The following is a 19,566-nucleotide window of genomic DNA, read 5'->3' on the forward strand; positions in this document are numbered from 1 at the left end:
TAGGACTGAGGAGTGGGTTTTATTGTCCTTCAGAGCTCTTCAAGCTGTCCCCTCTGTCATCACTCCCTGGATGTGTGGGGCATGGTTCCTTCCCTGGGAAGGCTAAGTTCAGTTCAGTTCTGCTTTTTATTCTATGAGAACAAGTCACAGCTGCAGCTGGGCCCCATGCTGTGCCCCAAGCCCCCAACCCCGCGGTGCTCCGGCGGCTTCCTGTCCACTCTCGGGGCCCTTGGGTCCTGGCTTGCTCCAGGGTCTCGGGCTACTGGCAGCTCCTCTCCTTGGGCTCCTGGCTGCCAGGTGTTGGTGCCACTTCTTCAAGGCCTGGAACCAGGGAGAAGAGGAAATGCTATTGTTGTGGGCTTTCTCCGGGGTCTGTGCTGTGCCTGCTAGAGCAACCCCTGTACCCAGCTCCTTTTGTCCCCAGGGCCCCTCCCTCTGCCCCAGGCAGCCAGCCAGTCTTGCCCAGGCCAAATGCACAAGCTCAGAATAGATCTGATGGTGAGCTGGGAAGCTGTACTCAGAGCAGAGCAAATGAGGGAGGGGGCGCTCAGGACCCAGGCCCTCCATGGGCTAGTGTGAGTGGCAGCCATGCCTCATGCCACACCTTCTTCCCAAACTGATGGACCAGGTGGGCCTGGCCTGAGCTGGGGCCACAAATCAAATCAAGGGCTCCAGCATCCAGCCTGTGTGTTCTGTAATGGAACTGACCCCCTCCCCTGAAAACGAAGGGGCCCCGGGGCTGGCAAGCAGGGAAAGCTCCGCGGTGCGCGGCTGTGGCGCAGACTTCTGGAAGGCTGGCTGAGTGGAATGCAGGGAAGAGGGCAGTACCTGGGAAAGGACCCACCCATCTTCCTGCTGCTGTAACTGCTGAGCCACTCGCAGTCGCAGGATCCGCTGCCACCACGTCTGCCAGGCCCATCTCAGGTGCCACTCCCTGAGCTTTGGGGACAGTTGGCAGAGAAGGCCTCTTGTGCTCACGCTCCCCCGCAGTCCCCAGCCCTTCTGCCTTTCTCCCCCAACACTGTTGCACCAGAGTGAAAGGGCTATGGCAAGGGGGTGCCATCTGAGGAGTATTAAGAATGCAGATTCCTGGGCCTGTCCCCCAACGTTTTGGAGTCAGTAGGTCCAAGGGCCATACTTTTGAGAGGGGTTTGGGTTAAGTATGAGGTGAAATGGGAGATGGTCAGTGTGGAGAGGGGTGCGCCCACTCACCAGGGTCCGCACCAGCTGCTCTGCCCCTTGGGCATCCACCCAGTGCTGCCATGCCACTGCCAGGCACCTGGCCTGCTGGGAACCCCGCAGCCCGTGAAGCAGTGCCTCGAGGCACCGGCGCTGCAGGTACTTCCTCCTGATGGCCAAGAGCATCGTGACCCTTCAGGGCCAGAAGGAGGGCAGAGCCATGGGCCTGGGCCTGCTTTTCCAGGATCCTGCAGGAACGAGCACTGGCCAGAGAGGGCCCAGCTGTAGCCATGGCTCAGGCAAGCCCCTCAGCCCTTGCCCCCATCCCTCGGACCCACCAAACTGCACACACAGCTCCTCTTACCGTAGCCTCCGTTTATGGGCCTCGCTTTGGGCTTTGCAGGCTCTGGGCTCAGGGCTGGAGTGCGCTCTTGGTCCCTGGTCCCTCGTCCACAGGGGCAGGCCTGGGACCCAGCTACTCTGTCCAGGCCACTGTGGCCAGAGCTGGAAGGCAGGGCAGAGGGAATGTTCCCTGCACCCTGGAAAGGGGAGTTGAGTCGCAAGAGGTTAAGGTGGGTCCAGGAAGGCAGCTGCTCTTAGTGCCCGCCTAGGAGTTGAGTACAGTGAGGAGGGTGGAGGAAGGTGCTGAGCTCAGCCTTGTGCCCTGCCCCCATCTCCCCAGGCCTCCAGCCTCTCCTGGCTGCCGCCCAAAGAGAAATCACAGGGGCGGGGCAGGAATGCAAAGTGTTTTCTCAGAACAGCTGAAACATTCCGAAGAGGGAATGGATGGGGAGAATGGTCAATACACAGAAGACCGTGTCCCAAGGAGCTGATTTCCAGGCCCCTGAGGACTGGAGACCGCTTCACCCCTACACTTCAGACACCGTTTGTCCCCCGGGGCAAGGTCTCCTTACTCTGAGCCCAGGCCGTTCCCCTTGGCTTCCTCCGTCCACCCGGGCTGCACTGCAGTGATGGCGCGGGAGGCACCAGCTCTGTGGCCTGTGTCCAGCAGCTGCAGGTCTGAAGGAATAGCCAGAGAGGAGCACCTGAACCCCATGGGCTTGGACTTCCTGGGGCCCCGCTGGGATTTCTTCGCTGCTCTAGCTGGCAGGACACATCCCGGCCTCTTCTTCCACCCATTCCCTCATGTGGCTGAAGACATTCCAACAATGGGGTGGGTCCATAATAGTTAGCCCTCAGTCAGTGCCCGGAGCACAGCCCTGGGAGGGGGCTATTTCTCTCCCCACTGAAAACATTTCAAAGCTGAGTTACTTGTCTGAGGCCTCATCCCTCGGAAGCCGTCTGACTCCAGAGTCTGAGCCCCCGGCTAGTACTCTATAGAGAGGGGGCTCTCCAAAGGGGCTGCTGGGGCATGTGTGCCTGTGGCAGAAAAGAGGAGACCCTGGAATTCAGCACCCTGGGTGCCATTCCCAGCGTTTAGTTTCTAGAGGCCTCAGTTTCTCCATCAGCTTATGGGATCCTTGTCTTTACTGACAAGAATGGAATAGAAATGTAAAAGTACTCTGAAAAGCAATTGCCCTGTAACTTATCTAGAAAGAAAAGACCCTGAGACTCCAGAATCTGCTGTTGCCATAGCCCCGTATGTGTGAATTCTGCAACTAGCCAAGGCTAGTTCCTTTCAATTCCATTTAAAAAACAAAAACCAGCAGGTGTGGTGGCTCATGGCGTAATGGGCCTGCCCAATGCTTTGGGAGGCCAAGGCAGGTAGATCGCTTGAGCCCAGGAGTTTGAGACAAGCCCTGGCAACATAGTGAGATCCCATTTCTACAAAAAAAAAAAAAAAAAAAAAAAATTAGCCGGGTGTGGTGGCACACGCCTGTAGTCTCAGCTACTGAGGTGGCTGAGGTGGGAGGATCGTTTGAGCCCTGGAGGTTGAGGCTGCAGTGAGCTGTGATCGCACCACTGCACTCTGGCCTGGGCGACAGAGTGAGACACTGTCTGAGAACAAAAAACGACTTGAAAAAAAAATCACCTTAGCTTTTTCTCTTAGAATCTTCTCTAAAATGTATTCTTTGTGGCATTCTGAAATAGGATTCATGATGATGCCTGTTGATCTTAGGGACACTACCTCACCTGCCAGTATCTTTGGGGCTGTGTCCTTCAAGGACATGTCCCCAGACTGCTGTGCAGTGTCATTTTTTGTGTTTGGTTTGGTGGTGGCTTCTTCCCCCTTGCTAGGCTATCAACCTCTTATCACCATTTGTTGGTGTCAGAACTAACTGCTTCTGGTCTGGAGAGGGACTGACCGATGCCTTTGGGTAGAGAGAATTATGAAAGAAATTTTGGTATTTTTCTACTTTATATTTTCTGAGGTTTCTGTAATAAGCATATTTCACTTTTCCAATAAGAAAAAAAAAAAAAACTTGGCCTGGCACGGTGGCTCACACCTGTAATCCCAGCACTTTGGGAAGTCGAGGTGGGAGGATCACTTGAGTTCAGGAGTTCGAGACCAGCTTGGGCAATATGGTGAAACCCCGTCTACTAAAAATACAAAAATTAGCCAGGCGTGGTGGCGTGCACCTGTAGTCCCAGCTACTCAGGAAGCTGAGGCGGGAGGATCACTTGAACCCGGGAGGCAGAGGTTGCAGTGAGCTGAGATCACTCCTCTGCTTCAGCCTGGGCAATTGAGCCAGACTCTGTCTCAAAAATAAACAAAAAAACTTGACAAAAAAATGCTACTGTCCTCGTGTACCTATTCTGATCCTCAACTGCACCGTGAGAAAGCATGCATTTCAATGTCTCCCTAACAGGCTGTGACCCAACATGCTGGTCTTTGCGGCCGGACCTGCAGTGGCCTGGCACTCGACAGGTGCCAGGTTCATCTTTGCTGATGGATTCAGAGTTGCTTGTCAGAGGCTGACTGAGAACTGGGGAGAGGTGGTGCATACGAGGTTGCTGGGCCCCTGGGGAGGCATCCAGCCATGCTGCCACCACGGGCTGAATCAAGCTGATTCTAAGGCCGGTGGTCCGAGGGTCATTTTTGGACCTCCCGCCCTGCCTAGGCTCCCTTCACCTGTTTCCAAGGGGCTGGGGCGTCCAGCAGCAGGCTCCCCCTGCTGGCCATCCAGGGCCAGAGCGTGAGGTCAGTCTGGGGCTTGGGGCGTACCTTGCCGGCCCCTGGCAGTCCCAGCCGCACCCTGAGCTGCGCTGTCCGCAGGAAGCGCCTGAGCTCAGCCGGCTGGAGCTGGGTGAGGATGGCTCGCTGGACACCGCCGCGCACCGCCGACTGCGCCGAGGCCTCTAGGACCCTGCGGGAGAGGGAGGAGTCTGCAGCCTGGGCCATCAAGGCCAGGACTCTCTGCAGGGAGCCCCCCCGCCAGTGCCCTGCGGGAGGGGGCCCTCCGGGCCCAGCCCCAGGCTGGGGCCCACCCACCTCCCACACTCCCTTTTCTGGAGGGAGAATCTGGGTAAACAGGATGGAGAGCGACCTGGAAGGAGAAAATCACAGACGGGGACAAGCATCCTGTTTAGGGGCAGAGAGGGGACAGTCCTGCCAGTGCCACTTTGCCTCCCCTTCCCTGGCAAGAGCGCGTTTATGGCGCTTGCTGAGTGGCTGGCTGTGCTGGTGACTGCAAGGCATGACCATTGGAGACTTCCCCAAGGAGGGGACACACAGCAAGAGGCGGTGCCAGGATGTGGCCCAGGACTAGATGGCCAGGGCGGCCTCTCCCTGTCACCCCCAACCACCCTCTTGAGCCTTTGCCCTGCCACCCAGCCACAAATTACGCTCTACCCCTGCCAAAAACAGGCTCGAGGCCTGAGCTGGAAGCACAGAGTGGGGCTGCACTTAGACCACAGCACTCACCAGGCTCGCGGCTTCCAGGAAGCATGGGCTCGGCTGACCTGGCCCCGACAGGACTCACGCACCCACAGAGCCCAGCACCAAGTCCAGCACTGGGCTGCCTGGGCCCCAGCGCTCTCTCCTGCCTGCTGCTGGGCCTCATGGTGCATGCCCGGGGCCACTGGCCATGCTGGGAAGGCCTGTGGGGCCCGGGCCTTCTTCTGCTGCCCATCTTCCTGGCCTTGCTGCCCGCAGCTTCTCCAGCGGGCAAGGGAGGCCTGGGCCACACGCTGCTCCTGTGCCCCGGCTGCCACTTCCTGGGCTTCCCGCCATGTGGCAAACACGGCCCCCAGTGCTCTTCTCCTCAGGCCATCCTGAAAGGCTTGATGCTGGGCCCGGAGCACCCCCGTGTCTCTTACAACCTCACACCAGGCCTGGAAGTAGCTGCAAAACAGACACATTGGGCCAGGTGTGGTGGCTCATGCTTGTAATCCCAGCACTTTGGGAAGCCAAGGTGAGTGGATCACCTGAAGTCAGTTTGAGACCAGCCTGACCAACGTGGTGAAACCCCGTCTCTATTAAAAATACAAAAATTAGCCAGGCCTGGTCGTGGGCACCTGTAATCCCAGCTACTTGGGAGTCTGAGGTGGAAGAATTGCCTGAACCCAGGAGGCAGAGGTTGCAGTAAGCCGAGATCGTGCAAGTGCACTCCAGCCTGGGTGACAAGAGTGAAACTCCAACTCAAAAAAACAAAACGAAACAAAACAAAAACAGATGCATGGGAGGGCTTGTCTCGTTCTCAGAGTCAAAAGTCACATTTATTCAAAGTTACACCTGCAAATCTCCCACAAAACAGTAAACGACCAGTAACAGGTGAAAGCACTGGCTTTCCATCTTGCAACCTCAGCCTCAGAGGGCAGGGGCTGCCCTGCGAGGGGATGGGAACCAGCAGTATGGGTTCAAGTCCCACATCAGCCATGCCCTGCCTCCCATCACATGCCCAGGTGGTTGGTGAGGGAGAGGAACACCATCTCTCACTCACTGAGAAGCCAAGAAAAAAAACCGTCTACGGCCAGGCACAGTGGCTCACACCTGTAATCCCAGCATTTTGGGAGGCAGAGGCGGGCGGATCACCTGAGGTCGGGAGTTCGAGACCAGCCTGACCAACATGGAGAAACCCCGTCTCTACTAAAAATACAAAATTAGCCAGGTGTGGTGCCACATGCCTGAAATCCCAGCTACTCGGGAGGCTGAGGCAGGAGAATCACTTGAACCCGGGAGGCGGAGGTTGTGGTAAGCCGAGATCGCGCCATTGCACTCCAACCTGGGCAACAAGAGCGAAACTCTGTCTCAAAAAACAAACAAACAAACAAAATAACCATCTACACCCTCAGATGCAAAAGCACAGACGTCAGCCATTCTGTAGCCAACAGTTCACTGCCCCTATGGGGACACTGAACATTCGCAAATTTGTACTGAACTGTGGGAGGAGCCATTCTGTGTCCTCTGCTTGGTTTTACAATATGCATTCATGAACTGTATACATGTTCCACCAGAACATCTTTACTTAAATGAAGATTTCACTCTCTTCTCTTAGCGACGGTGTACAGCAGAATTCTCCTTGCTGTAACTCCTCACAATGGGCGTTATGGTAGATTTCTGAGGAGTGGATTTCTCCTTCTCCTTTTTTTTTTTTTTTTGAGATGGAGTCTCACACTGTCGCCCAGGCTGGAGTGCAGTGGTGCAATCTCGGCTCACTGCAACCTCTGCCTCCCGGATTCAAGTGATTCTCCTGCCTGAGCCCAAGTAGCTGGGACTACAGGCACCTGCCACCATGCCCGTCTAATTTTTCATATTTTTAGTAAAGATGGGGTTTCACCATGTTGGCCAGGCTGGTCTCGAACTCCTGACCTCAAGTGATCCATCTTCCTTGGCCTCCCAAAGTGCTGGGATTATAGGTATGATCCACTGTTCCCAGCTGATTTCTCCCATCTTAATCATATCCTCTAAAACCAAAGAACTGACCTGGCCAGGAGCTGGACTCCCGGGGCTTGTTGGGGCCACAGGTTAGGGGTGGGGTTTGCCACCACTCCCAAAATAAATAATAAGGTGTCAGTGGTCATGGCCCTCTGTTTCCAGGCTAGGATCTCCCTTCATGCCCCTTTTTTCCCAGGCCACAGGCCTCCTATCTGGGCCACCGTCTGAGCTTCCCACCCCCTGGGTGCTCTCCTTGCTATTCCTTGGGTGGGGAGGACCAACACCCTCCCACCCCCAGGCCCACCCACCTCTGCAGTAGCAGCTGCTCTGGCCGGGTCACTGTGCGTCTCTGATGAGCTGCTGCCTGCTGCCAGCTCCGGAACACCACCTTCTGCAGGCCCTGGAGGTGGACCTGCACCCATGTCTGGCACTTTTCATGCAGGAACTGCTGCCCTGGGGCCAGAGAGATGCTGAAGAGCCACTGGGTGCTCACCCCAGCCTCTTCCCATGGGCCTCTACGCAGCCAGCCCTTCGCCCCCTACCAGGTGGGAACAGAGGAGGCTACCCTGACTGTCTGGGTTAAAAAGCCTCTATTATGGGTGTCCTGCTGGTGACCAGGCCAGCCCAGCTCATAGAGTTGTTGGGTTTGTTTTTGTTTGTTAATTTTGCCACAGTGTTTTCAAATCTGGAGAATTCAGGTAAAAATCTAATTTTCTATTTTTTTTTTTTTTTGAGACGGAGTCTCACTCCGTCGCCCAGGCTGGAGTGCAGTGGCCCGATCTCAGCTCACTGCAACCTCTGCCTCCTGGGTTCATGCCGTTCTCCTGCCTCAGCCTCCCGAGTAGCTGGGACTACAGGCGCACACTACCACGCCTGGCTAATTTTATGTATTTTTAGTAGAGACGGGGTTTCACCATGTTAGCCAAGATGGTCTCGATCTCCTGACCTCGTGATCCGCCAGTCTGGGCCTCCCAAATTGCTGAGATTACAGGCGTGAGCCACTGCACCCGGCCCAAAAATCTAATTTTCAATTTTTCTGTAAAAACTAGAAGTTCTGGAAACACTGGCTCAGTGTTCCTGCCGGGGAATGATTGGGCTGCATAAGCAGCTGTCTCCAGCAGACAGGACATGACTTTCTAGAACCACCACAGCCCTGCCTGCCAGCTCATGAATGCGATATGTCGGTGTAGTGGGCAGCCTCCAAGACAGCATCCTGTGTTCGTGTCTTGGGCAATGCCCCGCCTTGAATACGGGCTGGGTTTAATTAGCTTCTAACAGACAGAATTTGGCAGAAGCAATGGGATGTCACTTCTGATATCAGGTTATAAAAAGACTGGTTGGGGCCGGGTGCGGTGGCTCACGCTTGTAATCCCAGCACTTTGGAAGGCCGAGGCGGGTTGATCACTTGAGATCAGGAGTTCGAGACCAGCCTGGCCAACATGGTGAAACCCCGTCTCCACTAAAAATACAAAAATTAGCCAGGCGTGGTGGCAGGCGCCTGTAATCCCAGCTACGAGGGGAGCTGAGGCAGGAGAATTGCTTGAACCCAGAGGGTGGAGGTTGCAGTGAGCCAAGATCGCACCACTGCATGCCTGGGCAACACAGCGAGATCATCTCAAAAAAAAAAAAAAAAAAAAGACTGGTTGGGCCATGCAACAGCTCTTTTTGCCCAGAGGCCAAGACCCAGAGAGCAAGCCTGCCTTGGGACCATCCCTCCTCCCTTCACTGGCCACATTCCTCAGGGCTTCTAACACACTGCACCCTCAGCCAGCTCTGCAAATCCAGTCCTTCCCACTGCCCTATTTTGCTGACCCCTTCCCACGCCTCAACTTCTCTCGCCACTGCTCTGCCCGCTGAGCCCTTCTCACCTCCTCCTGGGACCCTCCCTGACTAACTCTGCTGGCCCCTAAGGGCACCATGACTCTGCCCACTTCTCTCCCAACTCAGGGCTCAGACCAGTGACTCCTAGAGGCCAGGTGAGGATAAGGATGAAGATAAAGGTGATGACGTAGGGACTACATTATCCCCATTTTACAGATGTGTAAGCTGAGACTCAGGGAGGTTAACTAGGTTGTTTAAGTTTCACACAGTCAGGGTATGGAAGAGCAGGGATTCAAACTCAAGACTACAGAGTCCAAGCCCCCAGGTTCTGCTCTGCCACCTGACTCCTGGGTGTGCCCTGTGGGGGTCTCATCACCAGACTTTGCTAGGGGATGGGAGGGTATGGGGGGTGGTGAGGCACTCTGCAGAGTCACTGTCCCTCTCGGAAATTTCACAGCTGAGGTCTATTCATTTGCTCATTCATAGCACAATGTGTAAGAGTTGGTCAGCCTGTTTTCTTTGAACCCAGCTAGGTTAGTGTCACAGCTCAGCAGACCTCTCTGATCAATTGCATTTGTTAGCTATGGCTGTGTAACAAATTACCCAAGTACTTATTAGTTTTAAACCACAGATGTTTGTTATCTCACAGTTTCTATGGGTCAGGAGTCCAGATGTAGCTTAGCCTCTGCCTCAAGTTCTCCCATGAGGTTACAGTCAAGTCGTTGGCCAGGGCTGCAGTCTGGGTCTCAGACAGACCCTGGCCCTGCCCTCACCCACAGTGCCCCCGACCAAGTCTCCACTCACCCTGCCAACAGGAGTGCCAGTGGCATAGGGCATCTCGTGCCAGCCACCAGCCCCGCTCCTGGGCCCACCGCTTCACCAGCCGTGACTGCAGCAGCCGCTGACGCCACAGGCCCAGCACAGCCCTGCAGGTCCGATCCCAGGCCCGGTGGGAAGCCAGCTCTCTCCAGCGGCTCCAGCTGAGGAAGATGCTGGGAAAGGGAGGGTCCACCCTGAGGATGGCCACTGTCCCCCAAATCCCAGGCCAGCCCTGCCCCGCCCTCCTTTCTCTTCCTCTCCCCAGCAGCAGGAGGCTCTGGGTGACTCTTCTGTTTCCATTATGGGAGGGTGGGTTGCTGGGGACTGGAGGGGCCAAGCACCTCTCCCAGGGTCACGATGATGAGTGGTGGGGATAGGGTGGGATTCTAGACCCCCACTGCCAAGTCCTGTGCTCAACCACTACCCATAAACATTGCTATGGACTGAGCACTCACAACGTGCCACACACGGCATTGGGGAATGTATGTGCCGTGCCTCGCCATTGCCCCACTGGAGCGAGTACTATTAACCCCATTTTACAGATAGGCAAATAGGGCACAGAGAAGTTATGCAACTTGCCCAAGATCACACAGCCAGTGAGGGGCAAAGCTGGGATTAGAACCCAGGGAGACCAACTCTGATGCATTGTGCTATAAATGAATAAATGAAGGAACCTCAGCTGCGAAATCTCCAAGAGGAACAGTGACTCTGCAGAGTGCCTCACCACTCCCCGACACCCTCTCAGTAGGACGGGGCAGGAAGACAGGAGGAACTGAAGCCCCCTGAGGTGCAGACCCCAAGGGGCTGCTGCTGTGAAGGCCAAGGGTGGATGGGAGAAGGGGCCGGGAAACAGTAAGTCCATAGAGTGGCGGGCGGATGGGGAGGGATCCCTACCGCCTCTGGCGGGTATGCTGGTACCACCTGGCTGTGCCCTGGAACTGCTGGGCCCGTGCCTGCCAGAGCAGAAGGCACTGCCCCTGCTGCCGCTGCCCAGCTGCCCACAGAAGGCTCCCCTGGAGAGTATCCGGGAGGGTGGGGGCCCTGGGAACCTGGGGAAGGAGATGTGGAGTCCTTGGTCCCCTACCCTGTCCCCTTCCCACAATCTCCACCCATCCACCCCTACCTGCCCCAGCCCCTCCCCACCCTCCTACCTCTCACCTTCTCCAGAGAGTCTTGGAGTGTGCTGCTGCCCAGTGGCTCCAGAGCCGAGGGGGTCTTGGTGCAGCTTGATGTGGCATCTGGGCCCAATGCCCTCAAGTGCCACCATCTCAGGCTGCGCTGCAGCATCCGCTGCTGCAGGCCCTGGAAGAAGGAGCTAGAGAAGGGGCAGGTGAGTGCCCCACCCAGCCTCACCCTCAGGCTGTGCAGGGTGGCCAAGCAGGGGCTACCCTACCCTGGCCGCTGTGAAAGAGATGGGCTGAAAGGGTGCTCGCCACAGGCCAGACGCTGGGCTAGCGTTCCACGCTGCTGCCCCCCACAGCGGCTGCATGCTGGGATCACTGGGGGCTTCAAGAGATACCGATGCCCACCAGGGTCCCACCCTAGATTCTGCTAGATTCTGACTTAATGGTCAGGGTACAGCCTGGGCTTCCAGACTTTTTCTGGGGTTCTCTGAGTGACCTCAGTGAGCAGCTGAGACTGGGCTGACTGGGCTGATGCTTTTTTTTTGAGACAGGGTCTGGCTCTGTGACCCAGGCTGGAGTGCAGTGGGACAATCTTAGCTCACTGCAACCTCTGCCTCCTGGGTTCAAGCGATTCTCCCGCCTCAGCCTCCCGAGCAGCTGGGATTACAGGTGCGTGCCACCACGTCTGGCTAACCGAGCTAGTGCTCCACCTGCTTCACTGGCTGGCCTCATCATGCTCCCGGGGTGGCTGGGAGCCCATGCAGCTGATCAGAGGTGGAGCTGGTCCCCAGGCCCAGGGATCCCAGACTCCAGAGGCCACCCCTACAACCACACCAGTACTGCTGCCTGCACTCACTTATAAAGATAAGAAAGCTGAGCCCGGGGGAAGATCATTTCCCCAAACTCCAAATAGCAGCAGACCTGGGACTCATCTAGGCCCAGGAGGGTGCCCCAGGAGAGCTGCCAGGAGATATGAACTGTGCCCTGAAGTCCAAAGGCCAGAGGATGGGCTGGAGAGGGAGGGCCTGGGGGTTGTGGGGCAGGCATGTGAGCAGTGCCCCCATATTCTGAAAGGTCACGGTGAACTGAATTCCCCTGAAGTTGCAGGGGTACACTGAAAGAGGCTGAGGGTCCAAGTGGACCACGTGGGTGTATGGCTTTCAAAGACAGAATTCCTTTTTTTTTTTTTTGAAATGGATTCTCGCTCTGTCGTCTAGGGTGCAGTGGCATGATCTTGGCTCACTGCAACCTCTGCCTCCTAGGTTCAAGCCATTCTTCTGCCTCAGCCTCTCAAGTAGCTGGGATTACAGGCGAGCACCACCACGCCTGGCTAACTTTTGTATTTTTAATAGAGATGGGGTTTCGCCGTGTTGACCAGGCTGGTCTCAAACTCTTGACCTCAGGTGATCCACTGGCCTCGGCCTCTTAAAGTGCTGGGATTACAGGTGTGAGCCACCACGCCCAGCCAAGGACAGAATTCTTAACCCTGCAACTGCTCGCTTCCATTCCTCCTGACATCCCCTCCGGGAAGCTGGCTTCTCCTGATCGCCACCCTCCCCTCACCTATAGCCTTCGTCTGGGCTCCGAATTCCAGCAGTGACCATCTTGTGTGGGGGCAGCACCCAGGTCTCAACACAGGACCTTCTTGCTCCTGACTCCCACTGGGATTTACAGCAAGCTGCTCCAGCCCTCTGAGCCTCAGTTTCTCTAGTTGTGTAATGAGGCCAATGGGAGAGGAGATAAAAGCTTGATACCTGGCTCCTGCCCTTGTTCCTTTACAGTATTTATTCTGTGCCTGCAACATGCCAGGCACCTGCAGGGAGCTGGGAGCCAGCGGTGACAGCCAGACAGACATGGTTCCTGCCACCAGGGACTTACACTTGGCAGAGAGACGGGCATTCACTAGGGTTCCGGCCACCCCTGTAGAGCTCCATGTCTGTGTCTCTGGCAGCCCCCTGGCCCCCAGTGGCCCTCTGCTCAATCACTGTTCCAGTGTCCCTAGGCCACCTCCCAGGGCCTGACATCGGCTGGGCACCGCAGTGTGCCAGGCCCTGTGCAGGGCCACAGGGAGGAGTGGGATGCAGTTACTGCCCTATGGGATATTCCTCCCGCATTCCTCCTGGTGCTGAGCACTGCTCACGTGCCCACCCCACAGCCCCCAGGCCCAACCCCAGGTCACAAGCTCGAGGACACCTACTTGGCCCACTGGCGCTGGAAAAGCCGCATCTTCCACAGCAGCAGCGCCCAGCAGAGGGCCAGTGTCCGGCAGGCATCCTGCAGGGAGCCCCGGCCTTGCTCCTGCAGCCTCTGGGCCTGGCCCACTGCACCCAGGCCACAGGCTCCAGGGCCTGCGGTGTAGACAGCCTCACGTCCTGAGAAACCGTCAAGAGTCCAGTCAGCTGCCTCCCCACTGACCTCACTCTGCCCACAGCCATTGATAGCTGCTGCCTCGGGCCCCTCTTGGGAGCTCTCCCCTCTTGTCCCGTCCCACCGCTTCCAAGCCCTCCCCTCCAGGTCACCTCAAAGATCCCATCTTCCCCAGTTAAGTGTTTTTTATTTTTTATTTTTTATTTTTTTGAGACAGAGTTTTGCCCTTGTCGCCCAGGCTGGAATGCAATGGCATGATCTCAGCTCACTGCAACCTCAGCCTCCTGGGTTCAAGCGATCCTTGTGCCTCAGCCTCCCGAGTAGCTGGAATTACAGGCATGTGCCACCACACCCGGCTGAGTTTTGTATTTTTAGTAGACACAGGGTTTCACCATGTTGGCCAGGCTGGTCTGGAACTCCTGACCTCAGGTGATCCACTCTCCTCGGCCTCCCAAAGTGTGGGATTACAGGCGTGAGCCACTACACCAGGCCCCTAGTTAAGTTTTGGGGTGGGGATTAGGGCTGTGTGTCCCCCATCACACCAGGAGCTTCCCAAGAGAAGGGCCCACATCCCTTCTGGGCAGGATCTGGGATACCAGCACCGAGAGAGCCTGCAGTGGGAGGAGCAGAACTAAGTCTCTCACCCACAGCAGCTCATAATGGGACATAGGGATGTGGCTCAGCCGGGGCCTGCCCACTCTGGGACCCCTCCTGCACCCTCCCAGGCCTACAGGCTGCCCTCCTAGAAAGCCCCAGTTCTATCACCTCCCACAGGAATTCACATATTCAACTGGGGACCACTGAAGAAGGGGCTTAAGTGACACGGTTTGCTGGGGCGGAAGCCAACACTAGCTCACCTGGTTTCTGCCGGCAGAGGGACAACTGGGTCACCTTTGCCCCATCTGATTCCCGGAGCTGCTTCATCCGCACCCACTGTTCCAGGCATTTCCTCAGGGTCCCCGTCCGGCGGTCAGCCAGGTGGTCTTGGTACCGGGACCCTCTTTGCACGAACTGCTGCCACGCCCCGAAGCACCTGGGAGAACAGAGGGAAAGTACCCATGTCAATTGCAAGATCTGATGACTGCGGCTCCAGCTGCCTGCCGTTGCCAGACACACTACCCAGGCCTTGGGCAAGCCACTTCATCTCTCTGAGCCTCCGTGTTTTGTTGTTGTTGTTTGTAGACGGAGTTTCACTCTTTTGCCCAGGCTGGAGTGCAATGGTGCGATCTCTGGTCACTGCAACTTCCACCTCCTAGGTTCAAGAGATTCTCCTGCATCAGCCTCCCAAGTAGCTGGGACTACAAGCATGCACCACCATGCCCGGCTAATTCTTTTTGTATTTTTAGTAGAGATGGGGTTTCTCCATGTTGGCCAGGCTGGTCTTGAACTCCTGACCTCAAGTGATCCAGCCGCCTTGGCCTCCCAAAGTGCTGGGATTACAGGCTTGAGCCACCACGTCTGGCCAAGCCTCCGTTTTCTCATCTGTAAAATGGGGCTGCTTTGAAGATGCATTGCATGTCACCTGCTCAGGCCATGACACTATCACCTCTGGCAGCGTGGTGGCCTCAGCAGCCTCTGACCTGGCCTCCCTGCATCCACTTTCGGCCTCCTCCAGTCATTTCCTATTCAGCAACCCAGTGGTGTTTTTCCAATCTCAAATCAAATCATCAGAGTCACCTGCTAATCCTCCAGCGGTAGCCTCCTTGCTCTACCATCAAATTTCAACCCCTCCCCACGGCCAACAAGGTGCTGATCTGGCCCCCACAGATTTTTCCAATCTCATCTTCAACTACCCTCAGCCCCCCTACCCTGTACTAACAAGGGTCCAATTCGGCTCTGCTACGCCTCAGGATCTTACACTCCTGGCCAGAGGCCTCTGAACACTCTACCCTTCTCTGATCTTCCTCCACCAGGCAACTCTTCATCCTTCACATCACCACTGAACCTTGGTCTAGGTCAGCTTCCTGCACTAAAAATTCTCACAGAAAACTTCACCAGGGGGATGTAGTCAGCAAAATGCAGACAGTGGGAAACTAGCAGGCAAGCAAGTTGATTTCTTCAACAAATAACGTGCAATCAAAAAAATGAAGGGGAGCCTATAGTTTACAAAGATTTTAACAGGCCGGGCGTGGTGGCTCACACCTGTAATCCCAGCACTCAGGGAAGCCGAGGTGGGAGGATTGCTTGAGCCCAGGCTGGAGTGCAGTGGTGCGATCATGGCTCACCAGTGGGACTCTGTCTCTACCAAAATTTTTAAAAATTCGCCAGGCATGGTAGCTCACACCTGTAATCTCAGCACTTTGGGAGGTCAAGGTGGGCGAATTGCTTGAGTCCAGGAGTTCGAGGCCAGCCTGAGCAACATGGCAAAAAATTAAATCTCTACAAAAAATTTAAAAATTAGCCAGGTGTGGTGGTACGCACCTATAGTCCCAGCTACTTGGAGGCAGAGGTGAGAGGATCCCTTGAGCCTAGGAATTTGAGGCTACAGTGAGACATGATTGCACCACTGCACTCCAGCCTGGGTGACACAGTAAGACCCTGTCTCTAATTTTTTTTTTAATTAAAAATAAAAAGACTTGAATGACTTATCAACCAACTGCCATACATGGACCTCATTGCAAACTCTAATATAATATATACTTGCAAATGTGAATACTGGCTAGATATTCGTGAGTATTAAGGAACAGTTGTTTCATTATTTTTTAGTTGTGAGAGTGGTATTGTGGTTATGTTTTTATTATTTATTTATTTACTTATTTCTGAGATGGAGTCTCACTCTGTCGCCTAGGCTGGAGTGCAGTGGCACGATCTCGGCTCACTGCAACCTCTGCCTCCCGGGTTCAAGCAATTCTCGTGCCTCAGCTTCCCGAGTAGCTGGGATTACAGGTGTTCACCATCATGCTCAACAAATTTTTGTATTTTTAGTAGAGACGGGGTTTCACCATGTTGTCCAGGCTGGTCTCGAACTCCCGACCTCAAGTGATCCACCTGCCTCGGCCTCCCAAAGTGCTGGGATTACAGGCATGAGCCACCGCGCCCGGCTAGTGGTTATGTTTCTAAAGAGTCCTTATCTTTTAGAGAGGCATATAAAAATATTTATGGATGAAATGGTATAATGCATGGGATTTGCCTCAAAATAATTTGGAGCGGGGGATGTATTTGGAGTACACATGAAACAAGCTTCAAGAGAGGCTGATTTTGTTGAAGCTGGGTGATTGGTGCGCTGGGGTTTATTATCCTATCTGCTCTACTTTTGAGTAAGAAAAATGCCCCACAGGCTGGGTGCGGTGGCTCATGCCTGTAATCCCAGCACTTTGGGAGGCCGAGGTGGGTGGATCACCTGAGGTCAGGACCAGCCTGACCAATATGGTGAAACCCCGACTCTGCTAAAAACACACAAAAAATTAGCCGGGCGTGGTGGCATGTGCCTGTAGTCCCAGGTACTTGGGAGGTGAGGCAGGAGAATCGCTTGAGCCCAGGAGGTGGAGGTTGCAGTGAGCCGAGATCGTGCCACTGCACTCTAGCCTGGGTGACAGAGCGAGACTCCATCTCAAATAATAATAATAATAATAATGCCCCATAATAAAAAGTTAACCACCAGGGAGCAAAAAAAGAAACTCATAGATCTGTGTTCCTTCTCTTCACAACACTTAAGCCAGGTGGTATTCACATACACCCTTGGGACTGCTAGTTTCCTGTCTGTTCCCCCACCAGCCATGGGTTCCACTGTGATGATGGGCAGAGGTGGGAGGCCGGGACTAAGCTTTGCTTATAACCAAATCCCAGCCAGTGGGGCGGGCTAGCATGTTCTAGGCATGCTCAGTCGATGGCTGCTTTCATTTCCTATTTGCATCCTTGCCTCTCAATACTAGGAGTCAAGAGCTGACTTAAAGGGAAGTGGGGGCCAGGCATGCTGGCTCACGCCTGTAATCCCAGCACTTCTGGAGGCCAAGGTGGGCAGATTACTTGAGTTCAGGAGTTCGAGACCAGCCTGGGCAACATGGTGGAACCCTGTCTCTATCAAAAATACAAAAAATTAGCTGTGCGTGGTGGCGCATGCTTATGGTCCCAGCTACTCCAGAGGCTGAGGTGAGAGGATTGCTTGAGCCAGGGAGGTGGAGGGTGCAGTGAGCAAGATGGTGCCACTGTACTTCAGCCTAGGTGACAGAGTGAGACCTCATCTCAAAAAAAAGGGAAGGGCATCCTACCTGCACAGCCAAGCTCTCTGGTGCTGGGGGCTCAGTGGGGCCACCCAGGCTACACCTGCAGCAGTAGAGTGCCAGGCCTGGGGGAAGCTCCCTGTCCTCTGTGTGGCCCTGGTGGCCTTCCGCAGAGTCTCCCTCTCCTGTCTGGCCCGTTTCTTCTGCTGGCACCACAGGAAGAACACTAAGGAGAGAGGGAGGAGGGAGAGAAAAGAGAGAGTAAGCAGATGGGAGGATCTGAGCCAGGAGGGGCCCCTGACACGTGGGGTGCCTGTCGCAGGGCATCCCCTATCTCTGAGTAAGTGAAGTCTAGCTCCAATACTCCAGCCTCTGGTGTGGGCCTGCATCAGCATATCAGCCCAGAAATGCAGGCCGTGCTCCTCTCATGCTGTGTGTCCTCAAACACGTCGCTTAACTTATCTGTGCCTCAGTTCCCCATCCGTAAAATGGGCACAGTTCCTCTTGGGGGTCACTGTGAGGCTCAAATGAGATTGTCTCTGGGAATGTGCCAAAGCAGAGATGCACAACAAACATTCATTCGCCCAGGGTCCCCCGCCCCTGCCCAGTGCGGAGCTCAGGCCCTGCGTGGCCAGGCTCCATCTCCCCGCTTTCCCAGCACCCCACGTCTCACCAGCCAGTTGCAGGGCCTGCAGGATCTGGTATCTCTCGTGTCTGCTGTCTGTTCTCTGCCTAGGATGTGACAGAAGCCACTGAGCTCTCTCCTCCTCCCTCAGACTTCCTGGACTAAAAGCAAAGTTGCCCAGAGAGAAGCTGATGACCCGGGAGGAAGGGCACATGGTCCCAACCTGTCCGCCCCACCCCAGGCAGGTGCGGTCTGCCCTTGGGAGCAGGGGGCGCTGAGTCCCCCTACCCTCTTCTGGACAGTTTATTTTATGTCGGATTTAAAAGCTATTGCTGGGGGGAGGTTCTGCTCTTGATTTATTCTCTTTAATACTATTTGGATTTTTTTTTAAACAACAAACTTGTATTAAAATAAATATCATTTAAATAATTATTTAAATACATTTGTTCAATTTAAAAATAAGAACATGGCCAGGCATGGTGGCTCACACCTGTAATCCCAGGACTTTAGGAGGCTGAGACGGGCAGATCACTTGAAGCCAGGAGTTTGAGACCAGCCTGGCCGACATAGTGAAACTCCGTCTCTACTACAAAAAAAAAAAAAAAATATATATATATATATATATATATATATACACACACACACACACACATATACACACACACACTGCTAGAGGTGATATACACACACACACACACACACACACACAAATTAGCCAGTGTGGTGGCACACACTTGTAGTCCCAGCTACTCAGGAGGCTGAGGCATGAGAATTGCTTGAGCCTGGGAAGCACAGGTGGCAGTGAGCAGAGATCGCACTACTGTACTCCAGCCTGGGTGACAGAGCAAGGCTCTGTTTCAAAAAAAAAAAAAAAAAAAACCCAACTGTAGTAGAAAATTGGGGAAATAAAGAAAAAAATAACCAGAGGCCGGGCGCAGTGGCTCACGCCTATAATCCCAGCACTTTGGTAGGTTGAGGCAGGCAGATCACTTGAGGCCAGGAGTTTGAGACCAGCCTGACCAACATGGCGAAACCCCATCTCTACTAAAAATACAAAAATACAAAAAAAAAAAAAATCAGCCAGGCGTGGTGGTGTGTGCCTGTAATCCCAGCTACTTGGGAGGCTGAGGCGGGAGAATCGCTTGAACCCAGGAGGCGGAGGTTGCAGTGAGCCAGATTGTTCCACACACTCCAGCCTGGGCAACAGAGCGATACTCTGACTCGAAAAAAAAGAAAAAAGAAAAAAAAAGAAAAATATAACCGAGTTTAATCCCACTGTCCCAGAGATAAGCATAGTTTCCATTTTAGCATTTTTAAATGAAATATCTTTTACTCCTTAATTGTGGTAAAATACACGTCAGAAAGTTTACCATTGTAACCATTTTTAAGTGTACAATTCAGCAGTGTTAGGGATTTTCACATTGCACATTTTCACATTTTCAGGTTTTTTTTTTTCCTTTCCGGTCCTTTTTCTATGCACCATGTGGTTTCTATGCAACTATGTGGTTGGGAAAAATATTTTGGATACATTTTTATGCTCCTTTAAGAAAAATTTAACATTGCCACACCATTTTCCCTTGTTTTTTAAAAATGCTATGCAAATATTCACAAAAATACTTCCAGGGAGGGGGCTATGAAAGGATGAAGCTTTCAAGTTAATTAATATACTTCCAACTATTTGGAATATTTTTC

At 54.2% G+C, this 19,566-nt stretch overlaps 1 protein-coding gene across 28 annotated transcripts in view; it reads right to left on the reverse strand.

Annotated features, from left to right (window-relative positions):
- C1H1orf167 (chromosome 1 C1orf167 homolog) overlaps nucleotides 1-19,566 on the reverse strand; it is a 27,488-nt gene continuing 7,922 nt past the window's right edge. For 6 of the 28 annotated variants that reach the window (XM_063786110.1, XM_063786099.1, XM_063786137.1 and 3 more), the window contains 15 exons: nucleotides 17,923-18,035; nucleotides 17,298-17,475; nucleotides 13,947-14,122; nucleotides 12,920-13,094; nucleotides 10,757-10,913; nucleotides 10,493-10,647; nucleotides 9,584-9,771; nucleotides 7,267-7,411; nucleotides 5,006-5,425; nucleotides 4,307-4,448; nucleotides 2,094-2,199; nucleotides 1,544-1,718; nucleotides 1,213-1,442; nucleotides 845-939; nucleotides 1-321 (listed from right to left, as the gene is read on the reverse strand). In XM_063786110.1, coding sequence (XP_063642180.1) covers nucleotides 145-321; nucleotides 845-939; nucleotides 1,213-1,442; nucleotides 1,544-1,718; nucleotides 2,094-2,199; nucleotides 4,307-4,448; nucleotides 5,006-5,425; nucleotides 7,267-7,411; nucleotides 9,584-9,771; nucleotides 10,493-10,647; nucleotides 10,757-10,913; nucleotides 12,920-13,094; nucleotides 13,947-14,122; nucleotides 17,298-17,475; nucleotides 17,923-18,035 — 2,632 coding nt within the window. In that variant the 3' untranslated portion in view covers nucleotides 1-144. Of the gene's footprint in view, nucleotides 322-828; nucleotides 940-1,212; nucleotides 1,443-1,543; nucleotides 1,719-2,093; nucleotides 2,200-4,213; nucleotides 4,449-5,005; nucleotides 5,426-7,266; nucleotides 7,412-9,583; nucleotides 9,772-10,492; nucleotides 10,648-10,756; nucleotides 10,914-12,919; nucleotides 13,095-13,946; nucleotides 14,123-17,297; nucleotides 17,476-17,922; nucleotides 18,036-19,566 lie in introns of all 28 variants that reach the window. The other 22 variants (XM_063786155.1, XM_063786166.1, XM_063786161.1 and 19 more) reach the window with 13 other exon arrangements.

The sequence above is a fragment of the Pan troglodytes genome, chromosome 1 (assembly GCF_028858775.2).
Source record: "Pan troglodytes isolate AG18354 chromosome 1, NHGRI_mPanTro3-v2.0_pri, whole genome shotgun sequence".
Classification (NCBI taxonomy): Eukaryota; Metazoa; Chordata; class Mammalia; order Primates; family Hominidae; genus Pan; species Pan troglodytes.